Source organism: Pyrus communis, chromosome 11 (assembly GCF_041283825.1).
Source record: "Pyrus communis isolate YQ-2024b chromosome 11, ASM4128382v1, whole genome shotgun sequence".
NCBI classification, from domain to species: domain Eukaryota; kingdom Viridiplantae; phylum Streptophyta; class Magnoliopsida; order Rosales; family Rosaceae; genus Pyrus; species Pyrus communis.
In genome coordinates this window covers 5349820-5370384 of record NC_142575.1, presented here as the reverse complement: position 1 = coordinate 5370384, position 20565 = coordinate 5349820, and the positions used below count along the sequence as shown (strand labels likewise).

Here is a 20565-nt window from a genome sequence, read left to right as displayed (position 1 = left end):
AAGCTCAGGAAAGGAGACAAAGCTCAAGAACATTGAGACAAAGCTCAAAGAAAGCCAAAAGGAAAACAGAAATAAAGCACCGCAGGAGAAAACCAGAGGAGGGAAAGTTTGACGGGGGAAGGGGGAGGACTTGAGGGTGTGGGTGACGGGTTGGGTTGTGTCACGAGGGAAAAGGGCGGAGGGGGAAGGAGGAGGACTTGAGGGCGTGGGTAACGGGCTAGAGAGTAGAAAGAAGAGGGGTAGCAGCAAGAGAAAGCCGGCCGACTCCAACCAGAGGAAGGAGTCGGGGCTGGGAATTTTGTTTTTTTTGTTTTGGTGTTTTTTGTGGTGTTGGGGGGGGGGGGGGGGGTGGTGGCGCTGTGGGGGGAGGAGTTCCTACACCGTTTATACTTGTATATGTGGAAAGGATTCAGAGTTTGCTGGTAGAAGATGGACGAAACAACGAATGTCGACCTTCAGCAATAATCTCCCCAGATACTTTGTTTCTTAGAAGTACATGGGTTCCAGAGTAACGACCTCTTTGTCCTAACCGTTTTGAGGTGATCTCTAACTCATCCTGCAATTTGAGAGATAAAAAGTGATCAGATGCTATAGCTCTTTGAAAAATCTGATAAAATCAGAATGATACAGAGAAATGATGTTCAAGCAAGAAATATCCAAACAGGAATCATATAACACCAGCACACGACGAGTGAGAAAAACCCCAATATTAGAACCATAAGAACATAGCCAAATGTGCATGGAAATGATCCTAAAAGATTGTTTAGAAATGATAATCATTCTTTCCCTTTGACAAAAAATACTCAAGGCGGATCAAACTCATATTCATGAGAGTTAAACCTAAGACCTTGAGAAAAGTTGAGAGAGACAACTATCCATTACAGTAACCAAATTCTGAAAATCAAAATACGAATGGAAATCATTCCGATCCATTGAAACCAGACCTATAATAGGTTTTCCAGCACATAAGTTCATACATTTGCAAACTGTTAGATTGAACGTGGACATGTATGGCCAATTCAGAGGTTGCTATGGACAACATATATCTGAAACAAAAAATGGGGATTTATGACTTAGTGAAAGCTTTGCTTACATTAAGCTTCGCCTTTGCCATGTACGAGATGGACATGTCCACGGAAACGGTCATAGGGATATGTGGAACAAAAACAGTAGAGGCACCAACTACATCAACAAGGGTTGCAATTGCACCATTAGCCAGATTTCCAGCTCTATCCTGCAAACAATGGAAACACAGTTCCAAAATTACTCACAAGCAACTCGCGTTTTCAATAAATATCACCAATACTAATTGCATCAAATTTCCCGCTAAAAAAATTTGAGCTGTTAGGAGAAGAATCAATGGTTTCTATATCAATCAAATCCACCTGTCAATTTGATAATTCAAGATAAAAGCTTGGTTTTTAAATACTCAATCCTCCTCTCGAGAGTATGAATCCCACATCGTCCAAGGGAACCTTGGCTAATAGTTTAAAATCAATGGGACACTCCCTCCTATTGCCATTTGGTAATGCCTCACATTCCAATACTTCCTCTATCCTACGAAGATTTGGAAAGAGACTATAAGAAAATATTTGACGTACTTGAGCTAAAGGTAGACTTGGGGCAAAACAGAGAGCAGTTCTAAGATTAATACCGCCCACCCAACATAGTGGGATTAAGGCTTTGTTGTTGTTGTAAAGCTACAAGCTCAACTGGAAGTTATTGACCCTAATTTTATTTATATTTTCGCTGCAAAACCTAAATTTATTTTCTGTACTCTTAATTAATCCAAATTACTGGTGGATTCAAACCCTAACCAAGCTTAGATTAGTAATTAGCATTTGTAATAAATAAAAACGGAAGCTAATTCCAGGTATTATACGAGGAAAAGTGGGTGAGCGGTGGGAAAACTCACAGTGAGGCGGGGAGGGACTTTGAAAGTGCAGACGACGAATCCGGGTTGGACACGGTCGACTCGGATGCCTGACTCAACGAAATGATCGTATATACTCCTGTCGCTTGGAAAAACGAGTCGCGACACAGCCTCTGACTCGTCCTGCGTCACTTCCAGATACATCTTTGCATCCTCCATTATTGGAGCCAAACTCTCTCCTCTCATCTCTTTGGAAGACTGGAACAACGAATAAGAACCTTGAAAACCCCAAAAATGTCCACATTGAAGGCTGCATAATTTCGGAAAGCCGATTTTGTTGGGGTAAATTTAAGGTTAGAACGGTTCACACACCCTTTTTACATCCGTATTTTATTGTTAATTTTTATTTATGAATATTTTTAAATTCATCTGATTCGACGGTCGGAAATTAAAAAATGTGTATGGTATGTAAAAATAGGTCTATCCACCACCAAATTTAAATGTGCAAAGGGTAATGAGATCAGATTTATTAAGGTGATACTAGTATCGGATTCGTGAAGTTTTTTAACCGTTAAATATTTAGTCAAAAATAAAAATCAATATCTAACGACTAAAAAGGGTAGAGTATCGTATTGTTTGGAGTACCATAAATTTTGGAATTAGATCCTCTCTTGAGCACAAGCTTAGGATCCTGCTGACCAGTTCACGTGAGCCGTTGGATTTTGATCTTAAAGTTACAATTATTATAACTTTTAGAAGGAGCTCCTGTTTGTAGCCATTAGATCAAAATCCAACGGTTCACGTGTGTTGATCAGGAAGATCCTGAACTTATGCTCATGAGAGAATCCAATTCCATAAATATTTTTATAAGATCATCGAAGCCTATTCAACCCTTTTTTTAATAAAATAATTTGTTAACACTAACAGTTAACCAAAATATATGATAATTTAATATCAAACTCGTACAATTTCTATCTAGGACCACAACCACGAGAGTCGATGATTGGGCATTTGAGCCATTCAAGTTAGCCCAACTGGTAAGAGATGGTCGAGTTTTAATTTGGATTATGATACTGAAGGTTTCCATCCTTCCAATGTAAACAAGAAAAAGGAAACATTGTGTTTTGAAGTATATTACAAAGTTTACAAGATTGCTCTCTTTGATTGCTTTGGTCAACATTAGATGCTTCGATCTTTCCAATACCATATTGCGGTATAACATGAAATAAATGAGTGAGATTTAAAGAAACAGATCAGTAACACTATTGTGGTCACGCGACTCACGCCAGTTAATTAGGATGTAAGCTAACCTCCACTATCTATTCTGAAAAGAAAAGAAAATTAGCATCCAATAACCTAGGAAGCAGAAATTTGGACATACTGAAAACCATGTCACGGAAAATCTCACCCCTAAAATTACAACGAGAAAAGAAAGCCAGATTCGAAGGAAAATGCAAAACCGGCGACGGGAGTGAAGATTCAGGTTATGTTTGGTTGTGTACGAACGAATCAGTGAAAAAGATAAAGCGAAAAACAAGAACAATAGCAGTAAAAAATTGTCCACCCAATTTGAGTTAAAACACAATTCTCAATCCTTATTCAATGAAAAACACTTACAAGAAAGCGAATCTACAAAAAGATTCAACCTACGACCCCAAAGAGCTCCGTCCATTCCAGTTATATACATACTGAAGTAAAAAAGGACTCAGAGTTTGCTAGCATGTCTACCAAACAACGAATGCCGACCTTCAGCAATAACCTCACCAGTTGCTTTGTTTCTCAGAAGCACTATTGTTCCTGAATAACCCCCTCTTTGTCCTAACACCCTTGACGTGATCTCTAACTCGTCCTGCAATTTGACATAAAGAGAGAGAGCAGACATTATAGCCAGTAAATATCCGAATGCACATCGTATACCAAACACACATGACAAGTTAAGGTAAAGCACGCCACTGGAAACACCAAATAGTACCGAAGTTCTCAAACTAGTCATAATACAAAACAGTATCGCGATTCGAAAAGCAGTCTAACATGAAATAGTGGCAAAATTCCAAAGGAAATCCTACTTCCCAAGCTATTCACATGGGAAACGATCCCCTAATACTTTTGAGAACTGATCATCATTATAGAAGCCAAATTCTGCAAATACAAATAGGAAAAGAAAAAAAATTCTGACAAATTGAAACAGGCTTAAGAGGCAAAGTTAGTTGTATACTGATAAAGTGATAAGAAAACAAGCTGGTGTGAGATTTTGGGGGCATATAACTTCAAACGTTGTCGAAACTAGTGACATTCAAGAAAGCCTGTCAAATTGAACACCATCACTATTGACAAGTGCAAATCATATACCGGACACATGACAAGAAAGGTAAAACCAATCCAAAGGAACCACAAAATAGTTACAGAAACCCAAATTAGCCCTACTTACTTCCCATAATACTTTTGAAAATTGATCATCATTGTAGTAGCCAAACTCTGAAATTAAAACCAGGAAACCAAATATTTCTGGCAAATTGAAACCAGGCTTAAATTGGCAATGTTGGTCTTATATACAAAACAAGCTAACAACATTTGGTAACATTCAGTTCAAGACAGCATGCTAAACTGAACACATACATCCAGATACGACAAATCGAAACGCAGCTAACAATGCATAAATGTCAAAGGGAAACCGGGATATTCGAGTGAAAAGCTTTGCTTACATCAAGCTTGGGACTGGACATAAACGAGATGGACATGTCCACTGAAACATTCATAGGAAGACCCTCAACATGAACAACGGCGCCACCCACTTCATCGACCAGGTTTGCAATTGCACCATTAGCCAACCTTCCACTTCTATCCTACAAACAAAATTCCAAAGTTGCAAACTTTAAGCCAAACCAATTTTGGATCACAGGCTCACAGCTCAAATTAGCTAAATTTCAAGTTAAATCAACTAAAATTCAATATAAATCAGCTAAATTTCAGGTTAAATTAGCTAGCTACAAGTAAAATTAGTTCAATTTTAAGCTAAATTAGCTAAGTTTTAAGTTTAAATTAGCTAAATTTCAATCTAAATTAGCGGAATTTTATGCTACTAACAGTACCAATCAGTAAAAGAAGTTAATTTCGATTAAAATTATGGAAAATTTGACTTGTGATCGAACGAGTGAGGGGTTCTGTGGCTTACGGTGAGGCGGGGAGGGACCTTGAAAGAACAGACGACGAGTCCGGGTTCGACTCGGTCGACTCGGATGCCGCGAAGAGCGTAATACTCGTAGAAGCTCGGCCCGGCGCCGGCTTGGTGAGGTGGAACGGTGAGTCGTGACGCGGCCTCTGACTCGTCGTGGGTCAGGTCCAAGGATTTCTTCGCCTTCTCCATGCTGGCGTTTGCAGCGCCTTGATTCGGATCCTTCTCTGCAGACGTTGAGGTCAAAATAACGGCCTGGGTTGGACTGGGCCTATTCGTTTCTAAAGTTGGGTTATTATTAAGCCCACGTAAGCTTTTGATAGGGGAGCTTTATACAGTGGAACACTACTTCGCTGTTAAATTTTGGAAAAGGATTCTCGTTGGATATTTTTTTAGGGATTCCGTGATTGTGACCATTCATTGTACATCGTGCGATCAGAAATCATTTCAAAATGTAAATTTTAAAATTAAATATAAATAGTACCTAAGGAAAACTAATCGCACGATCGGGTCGAAATCGGTATTACAAGTCATTCACCAATAACAATAAGGGTCGAAATCGGTTCAATTCCAACTTCCACTCCAAGTTTGGCAACAACAAGAATCTTCATTCGAATTCTGCTCCTGGAATTCTGGGTACATCTCCACCCACAGCTCCAAATTATGGTTTTCAGAATCACCAATGTCAGATATGTGGGAAGAATAATCATTTGGCGTCTACTTGCCGGTTCAGGAATACAATCACCCTACAAGGTTGTCAGATTTGTGGTAAAAACAATCACTTTGCTGATACCTGCAGATATAGGAATGTTGTTGCTCCTTCCGGTTGTCAGAATTGTGGCAATTCTTATCATAGTACAGAAACTTGTTTTCAGAAGAATTCGTCTAATCAATTGAATGCAATGCATGCTGCTACTTCTCAATTCTCAGTTCCATCTGCACCAGCACAACAACCACAAGTTTGGCTCACTGACTCTGGTGCTAATAACCATATGACTTCCGAATTGAGCACTCTTTCCTTAGCAACTCCTTATCCCGCAAATGAAGTAATTCAGACAGCTAATGGTGAAGGTTTAGCTATCTCTCACATTGGTTATTCTCTCCTAAAAACTCCAATGCAGCCTATCAAGCTCAATTCTGTTTTATATGTTCCAAAACTGTCACAAAACTTACTGTCTGTCCATAAAATTTGTTTGGATAATAACTGTTGGTTGATCTTCGATGCTTTTTCGTTTTGGATTCAGGACAAAGCCACAGGGAGGATTCTCTACAAAGGGCTGTGTAACAATGGATTGTATCCCATCCTTTCACCGCGTGCTTCTTCAGTCCACTATACAGGCCAACCTGTAGCTTTTCTTGGAAAACAGGTCACAGTCAGTATTTGGCATAAGAGGCTCGGTCATCCTTCTAATTCCATAGTTTCTCAGATTTTAAGGAATTCCAAAGTGTCTTGTGTTGCTGATAGTATTCCTTCATTGTGTCAAACTTGTCTAGAGGGTAAGTTTAGTAAACTACCATTCTCTCCGTCCGTTTCAAAGTCTGTACACCCATTTGATATTGTCCATAGTGATGTGTGGGGCCCTGCTCCTTGTGTGTCCTTTAAGGGATTCAAATATTATGTGACTTTCGTTGACCATTGTACTAAGTACTGTTGGCTGTTTCCGATCTGCAATAAAAGTGATGTTTCTGCAACTTTTGTATCCTTCTACAATTTCATTCTAAATCAGTTTCATACTACTATAAAAGCTCTTCAAAGTGATGGTGGTGGTGAGTATATAAGTAAGGTCCTTCAACAATTTCTTCTTGATAAAGGAATAAAGCATCAGATGTCTTGCCCTCACACACCCGAACAAAATGGTACAGCAGAGAGAAAACATAGGCATATCGTTGAAACATCCATTACCTTGTTACAGACAGCTTCATTACCATCCCTGTTTTGGTCCTTTGCCTGTCAAGCTTCAGTCTATTTGATCAATCGCATGCCATCCCCAACATTAGATCATAAATATTCATTTGAGTTGCTGTATCATTCTTTCCCTGAAATTCAACACTTGAAAGTGTTTGGGTGTTCTTGTTATCCATGGTTAAGACCATACACTTGCACTAAATTAGACCCTAGAACAACAAAGTGTGTCTTCTTAGGTTATGCATCTAAGTATAAGGGGTATCTTTGTTATGATGTGGCTACGAAGAAAGTTTATGTGTCAAGACATGTGATTTTCGATGAAACTGAGTTTCCTTACAAGTCATTGGTCCTTAAATACCAATCTGTCACTTCTGCACCATTACCATCACTCATACCTTCCCATTTTCCAGTTCCAGATCATAATAATGTTCTCAGTCTCCCAACACCTCCAAATTCATCTAGTTTTGGTTCATCTCATGGTACTGTACATCCTGATTCCAATGCTCCACTTAGTCCTCTGTCAAATACTGATATGCATCAAGCCTCTCCTGAGCCTCATTCCATCTCAGCTGTTGCTCCAAGTTCAAACTCTGAAGACTCAAGCTCTCGTCAATCCATTGTTGCTGCACTTACACAGCCCTTGTCTACCACTCTCCCTGTGGTGCCTGAATTCCAACCTGACCATCTGCAAGTGGTACTACCTATACCACCACTGAATCTCCATCCTATGCAGACACGGTCCAAGAATGGTATTTCCAAGAAAATTGCCCTTTTCGCTGATCTGCATGAACATGGAGGGGTTGATCTGAGTCAAGTGGAGCCTGCCACTTATAAGTCTGCCTTAAAGTCCCCGGTGTGGTCTGCGGCTATGCAAGATGAGATTTTAGCTTTGCAAAATCAAGGTACATGGTCTCTCGTACCTCTACCCCACCATAAGAACTTAGTAGGCTGTAAATGGGTCTTCAAGATCAAAAAGAATGCTGATGGTTCTATTGGGAGGTATAAGGCTCGCCTAGTAGCTAAAGGGTTTAATCAAGAAGCCGGTATCGATTTTGGGGAGACCTTTAGTCCGGTTGTGAAACCTACGACAGTAAGACTTGTTCTAGCATTATCTGCACATTTTGGTTGGCCATTGCGGCAATTAGATGTGAAAAACGCCTTTCTCCACGGTCTCCTGCAAGAGGAAGTATATATGACTCAACCACCCGGATTTGTGAATTCCAAACATGAAGATTATGTGTGCCGTTTACATAAGTCCTTATATGGTTTAAAGCAAGCACCAAGGGCTTGGAATGAGAGGTTTACGAGCTTTCTACCATCTCTGGGGTTCAAATCCACTTATGCCGATTCCTCATTATTTGTAAAGGTTGTTGCCAGCTCTGTGGTGATTTTACTCTTGTACGTGGATGACATTATTCTTACTGGCAGTGCACCACATGCAATTACTGAGGTCATTGACTCCCTTACACGAGAGTTTGATATCAAAGATCTGGGCACCCTACACTACTTTCTGGGGATTCAGATTGTGCAGAAGCCTGATGGTCTATTTCTCTCTCAAGACAAATATGTCACAGACTTGTTAACTAAGGCTGATATGCTACTGTCTAAACCCTGTGCAACTCCATGCCTGCCATACAACCGGCTGCTCAAAGATGATGGCAAACCTTATAATAACCCTGCCCTTTATCGCAGCTTAGTTGGAGCGTTACAGTACTTAACATTCACTAGACCTGACATTGCCTTTGCCGTTCATCAGGTTTGCCAGTTTATGCAACATCCTATGGAGTCTCACTTCATGGCAGTAAAACGGATTCTTCGGTATCTCAAAGCTACTCGAGGTTGTGGTCTTCATTATGTCAAGGGTTCTTTGGATATTACTGCTTATAGTGACGCAGATTGGGCTGGCGATCCTAATGATCGGCGATCGACTACTGGGATGGTTGTGTTTCTAGGATCTAATCCAATTTCGTGGTCTTCCAAGAAACAACTTACTGTTTCTCGTTCATCCACAGAAGCTGAGTACCGGGCATTATCCACTACCGCTGCTGAACTTGATTGGCTCCATCAACTGTTGCTTTTTCTGCATGTTCCAGTTCAGGACACGCCCCTTCTCTTTTGTGACAACTTGTCTGCCATCGCCTTGACCTTAAATCCTATTCAGCATCAACGTACAAAACACATCGAGGTTGATGTGCATTTTGTTCGAGAACGGGTTGCAAACCAGAAACTGCAGGTGCATTTTGTTTCTTCCAACGAGCAGTTTGCTGATATACTCACCAAAGGATTATCTGCTCCTCTATTTCAGACTCATTGTGCCAATCTCAGGCTTCAATTCTCTGCCCCTGAGCTTGAGGGGGGATGTTTGGAGTATTAAGATCCAATGGTTATGAAATGGACAAGTGTCAAAAGATCATGAAGTTAGTTACATTGGTTATCTGATATTGGTGATTCTGAAAACCATAATTTGGAGCTGTGGGTGGAGATGTACCCAGAATTCCAGGAGCAGAATTCGAATGAAGATTCTTGTTGTTGCCAAACTTGGAGTGGAAGTTGGAATTGAACCGATTTCGACCCTTATTGTTATTGGTGAATGACTTGTAAGCAGTAGAATTAAGACTGCTATGAGTACCACCAGCAGCAGAAAAAGACTGATGCTTGGGAGAAAAACCATTACTTTGTGCCATTAATGCAGATAACACAGGAGAATTCGTGCCATTTTCAAGCAAAGCTTCTTCAGCAAGCAATTGAGATCGAAGATCTTTCAATGAGATCACAGTCTCACGACCCCTAATCACAGATCGTATGGTATTGAATTCAGAAGGTAAACCATTGAGTGTAAGAATCACCATGTCATCATCATCAAAAAATACACCAGCAGCAGACAATAAATCTCTTGCTTCTTTAATTTTCTGCAAATATAATGTGACAGAATCATTACCCTTCTTTATTGTCTGAAGCTCAGATTTGAGTTGAAAGATACTCGTTCTTGTGACTGTAGAGAACTGATCTTTAAGACGATTCCACAGTTCTTTAGAGCTAGTGCTTCCAATTACACAAGAGACTGCAGCCGGAGACAAAGTCGCAGTAAGTAATTGCATTAAGGCCTTATCATGCATCTTCCATATCTTGTAATCGTCAGACAAAACCCTAGCAGAAGAATCACCAGACAAAATAGCCGAATGATCAGAAGAATCTTGACTGAATTGAGCAGGACAAGGTATTGACCCATCAACGAACCCAATTATGCTATGGCCTTCAAGTAGGAGCTGCATCTGGAAATGCCAAGCCAAATAATTCGTCTCATCCAGTTTCACATTTACCGAAACTCGAAACAGATGAGATCAAGGACGCAATCGGAGATTGTAAGATCTGTAGCTGAGACGCTGTTACCATTGTTGCAAATCGTCGAGAAATCACAGATAATCGTGTCTGAAACCAAATCACAAACAGTTGGTGTGCACGTTTGGAGAACGGAAGAACCAGACGTAGAGTAGCAGAGAACACTCGCCAACTACCAGAAACTGAACAGCAATATATCAATATACAAGAAGAACAATTACAGTAGCGGAAGCAATTGGAACCAAGATCGACACCACCGCCAAGTTGTTATGCGGATTTTGGCGAAGATACCATGTAAAGCATCAAGTGTTATTAAGAAAAGAGATTATACAGAAGCAAGAAGAAGAAGAAGATAGAGGAAGAAGGAGACGATCAGAGATATTTGAGAGAGAAGTTTGTTGTGAATTGTTGTATTCTTTTTCTTATTAGTTACAATGATTTGTTACAAGCTATATATAATAACATTTGGTAGCTTATACTCTAAGTAACAATATAACCAATGTAACTAACTTCATGATCTTTTGACACTTGTCCATTTCATAACCATTGGATCTTAATACTCCAAACATCTAGGTCTCTTATTTTCGACTTCAAATCTTCTACCCCGAAAACTCCCTGTGACCAGGAGCATTTTTGCCACCACTATGAATTATAATGTATGCTCATAATACACCTCATCATCTACGATATGTTTTTTTGCCTAACTTTGGTAAATATTTTTCAAAATTGAAAAATGAACATTTAATATGAAAGCTAATCAGTCACTTAATACTACAATCTAGTAATATTCATCTTCATTTGTAAGTAAGATATCTTAGGTTCGATTCTTACCAAAAGAGAATTTGAATCACATTATTGCTAGCCCATTGTAAGGCTAAAGTCATCCTCTTTCCCATCCCTCTCAGTGTTGATAATATTATTTGTTAAAAAAGAAATATGAAAGTTAATCAAGGTTAACTGAAAAGAACAAAAAAAAAAATAAAAAATAAAATAAAGGGTTAATCAATGTTAAGTGAAAAGACACAAAGCAGATGATGAAATGTATGATAAAAATACATCATAGTTTATAGGGAAGTGCAAAAATATTTCGATTTGTGACATCTTCCCTGGGAAGAGATCCCCTCCGGATCTCTCCCACAAAATCCCACTAATCAATTAATTTTGACGCTTGAAATTTGATCCAACTACTATAAACAGGTGGCCTTTTTAAAAAGTATAATTTTAATCTTGAATTAAATTTCAAAAGTCTAGATTAATTTATTGAAGAACTTTGGTGGGAGATATTTGGATAAGATCTCTTCCCATATTCCTTTATAACCTACCTCATTGAATGACACGTAAAACATTTTGCGTGCAGAGGATTTGAACTCCTTATTTCTTACCACCACACATTGGTTTGGGAATGCTACATAAGTTGTGGATTTCGATGTCAATGGTGGTGTCCGTAGTGCAGTTGACCTACAAATTTTGTGCACGTCCGCAACGCAAGGATGTGGTTGGATTTTGCATTTGTTTACGTTCACAAACCCAGAATCCAAGAAAAGTGTGCGACTAATGCGTTGGGCTTTCTGTGGGCCGGAAAGCTGTAAGTTTCCTTCTTCTTCACACTGACTGATATTTGCTTGCTCGCCCTTCTGCTGCAAGCAAAGTTTTGAAGACTCATCAAGAAGTTTCAACAAGATAATCATGCACTAGCAAACGTTTTAACTTCTACACAAATTCATTTGTTATATACCAAATAATTTGATGTATTATTGTTCGATTCAATCCAACAAAAAAAAAAAAATATATATATATATATATATGAATATAAGATTACCGAAAAGAAAAATAATTTTCGCAGTATTATTTTTTGCTCCTACGCTTCTTTTATTTTTATCCGTTGATTATTCAATTCAAGGACTATAAAGAAATGAGTGCATAAGAACATAAAAAGAGGATGCGGAAATCATTTTTTCGATGGAGTAAGTTTTCACACTTCATTGTTCTTAATAGACAACTTATATTTGAAGTAAAAAGTTATTAAGATAATAAGACGACCTAAATCTTGTTTAGTGAACAAGCATTGTAACTGCTCAGTGCTAACTTATATTTCAGCTTCTGTTGACTATTCTAATAATTTAGATCGAGAGGAACATCAGGCTCAGTTGTTCACCCGTCTACATAATTGAGATAAGTTAATGCATGTACTAACTAAAATATGTCGATGTGTGAATGTAATTGGGATGTCAACATTTCTTGATCCGCGTTTGAAACGTCACATTTTGGATTCGATTTCTGACACTGATGAATCACACTATGATAATTAAGGATAAGCTGAAATTCCTATATAAGCTTTCCAACCCCAAAAGATAAATTGCCGTCACAAAACAACCTTTGAATCCTTTTAAAAAAATAAAAATAAACAGGCCTTACAACATAAATAACGTTTTATTATATGCATGCTGCTAAAATTGCCGTAAATTCCTATACGCATAGGATTCTTCTTCCTCTGTGACCCCTGCATCTCCATGCTAATTGCTTAGAGAAAAAAAAAAAAAAGATTCATGATACCATAAAATCCCAAAAAGGAGGTTTTTCCGGGGTTTCCATTTTTTTTTTTTCCAATTTCCCATTCCTTTCTCAACTTCGCCGCCCCTCTCTCACTGACACACCACTTCCTTCTTCTGCCATGCACGCACTCTCAACTACCACCGCCTCCGCCCTCCTCCTCCAACTGTAAAAGAGCAATGAAACCCCAGACTCGCCGTCTATCCACCTGTCACCGTCACCCTACCAAACCCATCACCGGATTCTGCGCCCCCTGCCTAAGCGAACGCCTCGCCGGCCTCGACTCCGCCGCCGCCACCGCTCACCATGAACCCCCGACCCAGAACCCCCATTCCGGGTCTGAGCTCCGGAGAAGCAAGTCGTGTTCCGGAACGAGAACCGAATCGTCGTCGGACAACGCACTTGACCCGACCCGGCGCAAGTCCTGCGATGTAAGGGCCCGGAACACTCTGTCCGAACTCTTCAACATCGACGACGACCGCAAGGGAGTGCCGAGAAAGTTCGATGTCGAAGTGAGAGATGAGGAGAAGAACGAAGGTGGAGACGAAGGTAATGTTTTGGATTTGGATGCGGATGCAGATGCGGAGTTCAAGACGATGAAGGAGTTGATAGATCTGGAATGGGAGAAGAAGAAGGGTGCGGGTAGGGATTTGAAGGACATTGCAGGGACATTTTGGGGAACGACGTCGGTTTTGTGCGGAAAGGTGAGGCAATGGCGGCGGAAGCAGAAGATGAAGAAGGTTGAGAACGAGGGTTTCGTGGCGGAGAAGCGGCGGGAGACCCAGTCGGAGGTTGGAGAGTACGCATTGGGGAGAAGATCGTGCGATACTGATCCGGATCCGGGTCGGATGTCAATGGACGAGCCTCGGGCTTCTTGGGACGGGTATTTGGGTCCGAGAGCCGCCCACCCGAGGCTGACCCGGATGGTTTCGGTTGTGGAAGAAAACTGGGAGCGGAGTCCAGGCGGGTCAGCTCAGACCAAAGACTATTACAATTCGCAGCGGCGGCGGAGCTTCGAACGGCCGAGTTTCGATCGATCCTTGGCGGCGGAGGTTGATGAGCTGAAGTTGGGATCAAATGCCAGAGTCTCCCCGGCCACTTCAGAGTTGTTCTATGGGGCCAAGCTGCTGATTACAGAGAAGGAATTGATGAGTTCGATGGGTTCGAATTCGAAGTTGAAACCTGTTGAAGATGATGAGCGCGCGGAAGAGAGCCGCGGCGGCGTTGGGATTGGCGGTGAACCTGTTTGTAAAAATGCAGCTTCGGAATCAACCAATGGGGTTGATGCTGACCACCAAAAGCTGAATAGGCGGCACAAGAAGTGGAGTTTTTGGGGTTTGATGCAGTGGAGAAGCGAGAAGAAATGCGTGGATGAAGAATCCGCGGATTCTTGGCAAAAGCTGAGGAGGGTTGCCAATGGAGAAGAAGCCAACGCGTCCGTGAGTCAGAAGCTGATTCGGAGTTACAGCGTCAGCTGCCAGAACCGGTGCAAAATGGTTGGCTTGTTAAGCAATGTGCATGGTGTTGGGGCGGAAAACAAATGTAATGAAGTGAAGACTCTGCAGAGGAACAAGAGTGCTCGGTATTCACCAAGCAATCTCGATCATGGGTTGCTGCGGTTTTACTTGACGCCGCTGAGGAGCTATAGGAGGAGCGAATCGGGGAAGAGCAGGCCAGGCAACAACTCACAATCTCTGCCCAAGAATGTCTTGTAGATGTATTTGTTATGTTGTAAAGCCGAATATAAATGCATTTTCTTCTTTTATGAGGAACACACACACTTCCCCCCCTAACATGTTCTTACAATGCCAAAATTGCCAATAAGGCAATTTATCTTTGAAATCATTGGTTCACTCTAGTTCAATGAACGAGAAGCGGACGCGGACTCGGCATGTTGGTCAGAGCAGTGTGTTTGTGTTTGTCCCTTGTTTCTTTGCGAAGAGCTTTTGCTTGGTAGGGTTTTGTTAAAACAATAATGAGAATTCCGTAAAATTATTCAAGGTCTTGTACATTTATCTCACAACAATTCTTGAGCAAGCACTCACAAAGTGCTTTTATCCAAAAGCAATGTGGAACAGTAATCACTTTTACACACAAACGTCATAAACCCATAGCCATGCAAAACTTTTACAAATTTCACTCAGCGTCAACGACGTAGCCCTTCTCTTGAAGCTCCGAAATGACCTCAGTCTTCATCCTCACCCACAGCTTCTGAGCTTCCTGCTCCAGCTTCTTCTTCTGCAGCTCCTTCTGATAGTTAAATGCATCTTTGTCTGTCTCGACAAACCCTTTCGGGCCAATTGTCGTGCCGATCATTCCCCCCTTGGCAACAAACTCTTCCATGGCTTCCTCATCCCCAGGGTATGGGAACTCACGACGCTCATACAGGTGCGCTAGCTCTCTCTCTTCCTTGGGTCTAGGCTTCAGCGTCCACCACCCAAGTGGCGATTTCTCGTTGTAGAGCCAGGCCACGCCGAAGAGCGTGTATGTGCACACCAGTGCCTTGCCTATTTGCTTCCAGAAGTAGTAGTCTTCTTTGCCCAATCCCACTTTTTTCAAGTACTTCTCGGCATTGAACGATTTGGCCAATTGGTATCCTGAAATTAGCGCATTCAAAACGGAAGCAAGGGTTAGGGCATTTCACTGAGGCATTTGATCAAACACTTGGAGGGTTGTAAGAAAAATCGAAAGAGAAACACAAATTTTGGAAGCTGGAAGCTGCAACACATGAGGTTGATCAAACTATTACCTGCTTTAGCATCCTGATAGCGTTTGAGAACCATTTGCGATCGTTCAAATCGCTTAGTTTTCTGTAATCTTGCTCCGAGTCGAAACTAAATTTTCAGGGAGAATGACATGGTACACGTTAGATGAAGGGCCTCAAATGGCTTTTGTTTGAGGGTAAAGAGAGAATTGGGCTACGTCTTTAGTTATGACAACTGAGCCGGGTTTATATGACCCACCAACCAAGAAACCCAAAAATGAAAAAGGGCAAACAAGGCTTAACGCATACGTCACATGTTTACTTACTTAGAACAAGTACTGGAATAATTCTATAATTCCTTATTCTACATGGCACATGTTAAATGACAGGCCTCAAATGACATTCATGCGTTTACTTACACATACAAAATATAAAAACCATGCGACTCCCGCACTATAGTTAGTAATGCAATGCAATACCTAAAAAACTACGAATTAATTGATCTTATTCTCTATTCCTAACTTTTCTGATTGAGGGTTTCCCCTATTTCAAAACACAAATGTTTGGAGAGAATGGTTATTTTATAAACCAAAAAATCTACAATACTCCTAAATATTGAAGAAATTTTTCAGTGTGCTGAGAACACGACCTAGTATAAAAAGTATCATAATACAAGTCCAAGTCCAACCATTTGTATTTTGGTATACCAGGCTGTGTTCCAGCACACTAAAAAATCTCTCTAAAATTTGAATACAGTCACTTAGAACTTTTAGATCTAATCCAACGACAATCAAAGAAGATTGAATAGCCGTTGCCGGTGAACTGGATCAAAGGAGACTGAGTAGCCGTTGCCGACTGGCAAACTGTTTAATACTTCTAAGTATTGTAGCCCTACTCCCTTATGCACAAAAGTGTAAAGATTGACTTGTAATTCACTTCATTTTTAACAATTCTTGCTTCATTGAAAGTTTAACATCTCATAAGAACACTCACGTTTAACAGAATTGCATACACAAGACAAACTATATACAAGTGATTGAAGACCAAAGTAAAACCTAAAAATCACCATAGTACAGAAACAGCTTCGTATGGTATCACTTCTTTTCGCGATCAACGCAGAGTCCCGACGGTCTTTTTATACGTGTACCACTTGGCAATGAAGAGGTATACTCCTAGGTTAAGAACACTCAGCACTGCCAATAGCCAGAAGAAATAATCAAGGTGTCCGTAGTTCAAATTTTTCGGTATCCATCCAGGGTTGCCGTCCTTTTTAGTCGTTTTGGTAACGATGGTGATAAGAATAGAGTTGAAGTAGTTTCCTAGTGCAACGGTGGAGAGTGAGAGAGCAGAACACAGGCTCTTCATGGCGTCTGGGGCTTGATCATAGAATAACTCCAGCTGTCCTATGAATGTGAAAACTTCTGCAGCTCCTATGAGGAAATACTGAGGTACTTGCCAAAAGACTGACATGGGCATGTGGTCGCGTGTGTAATAGTTGTTCTGTCGAACACTTCGGAGTCTGATGAGTTCCAAAACTGCAGCACAGACCATGGAGAATATGGAGATGAAGAGGCCAATGCCCATCCTTTGGAGTGCAGTTAGGCCATTCTTGTGACCGGTGTATTTTCTAGCTGCTGGGACAATGATTCGATCGTATATTGGGACCCAAAAAATGACACTTAGGGTGTCAAAGATGGAAAGAGATGCTGCTGGGATTTCAAAGCTAGAGTGGCCAACACGAATATCCATGAGGGTGCCTTGAAACACAAAGAAGGTGCTCATCTGACTGTAGACTGCGGCAAAGATGATACCAGTGGCCCATATGGGAAGCAGCCTTATGATTGATTTTAGCTCCTCCACTTGGGTAACTGTACTGAGTCTCCATGGGCTTTTCGAGTCCTTTATCTGGTCACCTTGTACCTCCACCGCCGCTTTGTCAAAGAACCTGAGCAGTAAAATTTCAGGTCAACAGAACAGCAACAACAACGAAAGTAAAACTACAAAACCACTATTCGTTCGTTCCAATGCTAGAGAAAAAAGAACTCTCAATCTTATAGTTTGATTGCTCAACTGAAGTGAGCCTTACTCCCATCTTAGCAAAATTAACTATTACAAGTAACGAAGATTTTTCAGTTGAAAAACTAACCGGAATTCATTTGTGTGATCAAGCTTGTGGCTTCCTTGGATCGAAGATTCTGCATCTGCAGTCTCATACAAAAGGGACTTGTCTTCCGGTACTTTCAACTTGTAATTTCTAATGGATGCCACAATCACCTGAATTATGCGTGTCAAAGGACTACCTCCAGGCTTCTGATTCCTATACAACCGAGTCCCCGAAAAGAAACTCAGCACAGCAATTGCCATTGCCACTGCTGGAACGCCAAAACCCCATTCCCAACCCACGTTTTCTTGTATCCACACCAGCACAGAACTAGCAATCATAGCACCAACATTGATGGAAAAATAGAACCAGTTGAAGAAAGAACCCTTGTGCTTCTTCTCAACCTCATCGTCATCATCAAACTGGTCTGCTCCATAGGACGAGACACACGGCTTAATCCCACCCGTGCCCAGCGCTATTAGGTAAAGCGCTATGAAAGTTGCTGCAGTTTGTCCACCATTTGCATGGCAAACATCTTTGCTAACACAGGTTGGTTTCATGCCTGGGACCGATGCTGACATTGTCAAAAGTGTCATCCCCTATGAAAATTATCACACAATCCATAAATTTCTATTGATCGAGAAGATAAAAACGCAACAAAACCAAACAACAACAACAACCAGGGTCATATGTTTGGAAAAATTAAGGTAAAGGGTACGGTTGGAACCCTGCTGTAAGATATGATTTGACTTAAGGGGCCACTTGCAAATCTCTTGGGATAAGCAAAATAGAAGTGTCGGCTTGATAATCATTTCATTTTTAGTTTTTAGTTTTCACTTTATCTCTCGTTTCTCACGTATATTTTCCTTATATTTGTAACAAAAAACTCAATACGAAATAGTTATCAAACTGGCTAACGACTTTTCCAAATTGAAATAAACTAAAGTAAGAATTTGAAGGCAGAAGAACTTACAATGACATAAATGATTGAGAAAGAGGCAATAGTCTTGTATCTTCCCAAATAGGCATCAGCCAGAAAAGCTCCAAGCAATGGAGTAAGGTAGCAAGTTCCACTCCAATTCGAGTTATTTTTCGCAGCAGCAGCATTCGTCTGGTTCAATTGAGTATTGAAATAAATCACCAGATTTGAGCTCATCCCATAATATGCCAACCTCTCACAGCATTCATTCCCTACTCACAAATCAAACCCAAAAACATCAATTAAAAAAAAAATTAGCATAATTAAAAATAAAAATAAAAACCCAATATTTGATACAATTTCCAGTACTAAAGTTCATGGGATGCTAGTTAGAGATCTTCAAAAAGTACCTAGAATAAAAGGGCAGGCTTTCCAGGTTCCTGTTGCATTTCTCTTTGCTGGGTTTCCACGAAAATCCACAGTCCCATCTTTGGTATACACATCATTTTCTTCTGCTACTGCTGCCTTGGTGGGCAAATCATCTTCTGCCATGGCTTCTGGACTCTCTTTTGCTCTTGCCCTTTTGGGGTACACCCAAAATTCACAAAGAATCAAGCTGCAAACCCAGCAACTGCATTAAACAAAAGGGTTAATCTTTTTCATCAATTTTTTTGTCCAAATTATAGTAGAACATTACGTACCAGAGAAGCAAGGAGCAGGCTGGCAAAGATTCAGATGGATTTAATGAAGCCCTTTAAATGTAATTCTCTGTTATTGGCTAAAAGAGACGCTAAGGCAGTATAATGATGAGTACGGTGGTCCATTATATACGCTCCTATGGCGGAAAAGATTTTGCAAATGGCCAGTTGGTTGCATGGACTTGTCCCCAGAGGATGATGAGCAAATTCATCGGCTCATCAGTGCGGGTCCTACAGTGTGTGGACGTATATTTTGGATTTAAGGACAGATCCCTTGAACATAAAGCTGTGCCGTGGGGTTAGGGTGGAGATTCCAAGTTTTCGATAGCCGTTTGAAGTACAGTGGGTGAATATGTATACACCACAACCGTATAAGTTATTATTTAGTATACACCACAACCGTATAAGTTATTATTTAGCTATTTTCTTTTGGGAATGAGAACCTTCTCTGAATCCTCTTTGTGAGGATCTTAAGAATCTTCAAATCGTGTTTATTTATCATATATTGTGTGATCAGTTTTCGTCAGGTATTGTTTAGGTTTAATTTTAAATAAAAATATTTAAAATGATTTCTGATCGCACGATATACGATAAACGAACATAATTTGAATATCCCAGGATCCTCATTCTTCTTTTGGCTAAGTGGTTGGGTTGGAGTTTCAAGCTTGTACTATTTTACACGGCATGTTTTGAGTTTGATTTTTGGCACCGATGAATCACATGATGATAGCCTAAAAATACTGAAATATCTTTGTAAGTCTTTTAAACTTCCAAAATAATGAACTACAATGTTGAAACCACTAACTGATCCACTTACTCGCACACTAGGTTGTGAGCGTTACATCCCATTTAAAGTGTGTCGTGTGTTGGATGATTTACATCACTAAACTTAATTTTTATAAATAAAGTGTTTATTAATATGAGAGAAACAATGACTTTGTAAACAAATTTTGAGACGGATGCTCTTGTCTTCTGACAACTGGTCTTGGTGACATACCCTTCCTGTTGATGCTGTTGCTAGGGTGTGTTCTTACAGATGACAATGGACTTCATCCATATAATTTCCTTCTGCCGCTTGACAGACCTCCTCTTTAGATGGTAACTGAACATCCGTAAGTAAGTTCGACTCTACCATCAATGGAAAATTCAAGAAACACCTTAGTGCATAGAGTTCAGTTGCCAAAGAGGAAGAGCAAACTAGGTGCTTAATTTCATAGCTATGACTCTTTAAAATCTCCATAACAGTCTTGAACTACAACCCCACACCATTGTATATGTCTTTACTTATAAGTCGAAGGTTTTA

General features: G+C 40.4%; 6 protein-coding genes across 7 annotated transcripts; 2 read left to right on the top strand and 4 right to left on the bottom strand.

Moving 5' to 3' along the window:
• Window positions 1–362: 362 nt before the first annotated feature.
• LOC137742576 (uncharacterized) lies at window positions 363–2197 on the bottom strand. The gene is made up of 3 exons (XM_068482486.2): window positions 1916–2197; window positions 1094–1234; window positions 363–556 (listed from the first exon to the last, which is right to left on the bottom strand). The coding sequence occupies exons 1-3, from the start codon at window positions 2117–2119 to the stop codon at window positions 410–412; spliced, it is 492 nt and encodes a 163-aa protein (XP_068338587.2). The 5' UTR covers window positions 2120–2197; the 3' UTR covers window positions 363–409.
• A 1219-nt stretch (window positions 2198–3416) lies between these two features.
• Window positions 3417–5283, bottom strand: LOC137743446 (uncharacterized). The gene is made up of 3 exons (XM_068483335.2): window positions 5046–5283; window positions 4576–4716; window positions 3417–3722 (listed from the first exon to the last, which is right to left on the bottom strand). The coding sequence occupies exons 1-3, from the start codon at window positions 5235–5237 to the stop codon at window positions 3579–3581; spliced, it is 477 nt and encodes a 158-aa protein (XP_068339436.1). The 5' UTR covers window positions 5238–5283; the 3' UTR covers window positions 3417–3578.
• On the top strand, window positions 5236–6330 carry LOC148692742 (uncharacterized). The gene is made up of 3 exons (XM_088679592.1): window positions 5236–5241; window positions 5576–6116; window positions 6290–6330. The coding sequence occupies exons 1-3, from the start codon at window positions 5236–5238 to the stop codon at window positions 6328–6330; spliced, it is 588 nt and encodes a 195-aa protein (XP_088535718.1).
• A 6322-nt stretch (window positions 6331–12652) lies between these two features.
• On the top strand, window positions 12653–14840 carry LOC137742250 (protein OCTOPUS). The gene has a single exon (XM_068482068.2). It carries the CDS (start codon window positions 13020–13022, stop codon window positions 14553–14555), a length of 1536 nt encoding a protein of 511 aa, XP_068338169.2. The 5' UTR covers window positions 12653–13019; the 3' UTR covers window positions 14556–14840.
• LOC137742251 (uncharacterized) lies at window positions 14800–15895 on the bottom strand. The gene is made up of 2 exons (XM_068482069.2): window positions 15590–15895; window positions 14800–15437 (listed from the first exon to the last, which is right to left on the bottom strand). Exons 1-2 carry the CDS (start codon window positions 15621–15623, stop codon window positions 14977–14979), a joined length of 495 nt encoding a protein of 164 aa, XP_068338170.1. The 5' UTR covers window positions 15624–15895; the 3' UTR covers window positions 14800–14976.
• Window positions 15896–16458: 563 nt separating this feature from the next.
• On the bottom strand, window positions 16459–19588 carry LOC137743430 (protein NRT1/ PTR FAMILY 8.2). Of its 2 annotated transcripts, none has more exons than XM_068483318.2 (5): window positions 19266–19588; window positions 18975–19195; window positions 18619–18836; window positions 17691–18244; window positions 16459–17489 (listed from the first exon to the last, which is right to left on the bottom strand). In XM_068483318.2, exons 2-5 carry the CDS (start codon window positions 19114–19116, stop codon window positions 16655–16657), a joined length of 1749 nt encoding a protein of 582 aa, XP_068339419.1. In that variant the 5' UTR covers window positions 19117–19195; window positions 19266–19588; the 3' UTR covers window positions 16459–16654. The 2 variants fall into 2 exon arrangements, with proteins under 2 accessions (XP_068339419.1, XP_068339420.1); XM_068483319.2 differs by having other exon boundaries at window positions 18975–19180; window positions 19266–19405.
• Between the last annotated feature and the right edge of the window lie 977 nt (window positions 19589–20565).

Bases quoted from the DNA above. Each gene is read 5' to 3' on its own strand.
- LOC137742576 (XM_068482486.2), bottom strand. From the start codon at position 2,119: ATGAGAGGAGAGAGTTTGGCTCCAATAATGGAGGATGCAAAGATGTAT. The intron at 1,235-1,915 runs GTGAGTTTTCCC...CATTGTTTGCAG, and splicing joins AAGTCCCTCCCCGCCTCACT to GATAGAGCTGGAAATCTGGC. The intron at 557-1,093 runs GTAAGCAAAGCT...CTCAAATTGCAG, and splicing joins TGGCAAAGGCGAAGCTTAAT to GATGAGTTAGAGATCACCTC.
- LOC148692742 (XM_088679592.1), top strand. The intron at 6,117-6,289 runs GTTTAGCTATCT...TTTTGGATTCAG, and splicing joins TCAGACAGCTAATGGTGAAG to GACAAAGCCACAGGGAGGAT.
- LOC137743446 (XM_068483335.2), bottom strand. From the start codon at position 5,237: ATGGAGAAGGCGAAGAAATCCTTGGACCTGACCCACGACGAGTCAGAG. The intron at 4,717-5,045 runs GTAAGCCACAGA...TTTTGTTTGTAG, and splicing joins AGGTCCCTCCCCGCCTCACC to GATAGAAGTGGAAGGTTGGC. The intron at 3,723-4,575 runs GTAAGCAAAGCT...GTCAAATTGCAG, and splicing joins TGTCCAGTCCCAAGCTTGAT to GACGAGTTAGAGATCACGTC.
- LOC137743430 (XM_068483318.2), bottom strand. From the start codon at position 19,116: ATGGCAGAAGATGATTTGCCCACCAAGGCAGCAGTAGCAGAAGAAAAT. The intron at 18,837-18,974 runs GTACTTTTTGAA...ATTTGTGAGTAG, and splicing joins AGCCTGCCCTTTTATTCTAG to GGAATGAATGCTGTGAGAGG. The intron at 17,490-17,690 runs GTTAGTTTTTCA...TTTACTGCTCAG, and splicing joins GATCACACAAATGAATTCCG to GTTCTTTGACAAAGCGGCGG.
- LOC137742250 (XM_068482068.2), top strand. From the start codon at position 13,020: ATGAAACCCCAGACTCGCCGTCTATCCACCTGTCACCGTCACCCTACC.
- LOC137742251 (XM_068482069.2), bottom strand. From the start codon at position 15,623: ATGGTTCTCAAACGCTATCAGGATGCTAAAGCAG. The intron at 15,438-15,589 runs GTAATAGTTTGA...CGCTAATTTCAG, and splicing joins CTATCAGGATGCTAAAGCAG to GATACCAATTGGCCAAATCG.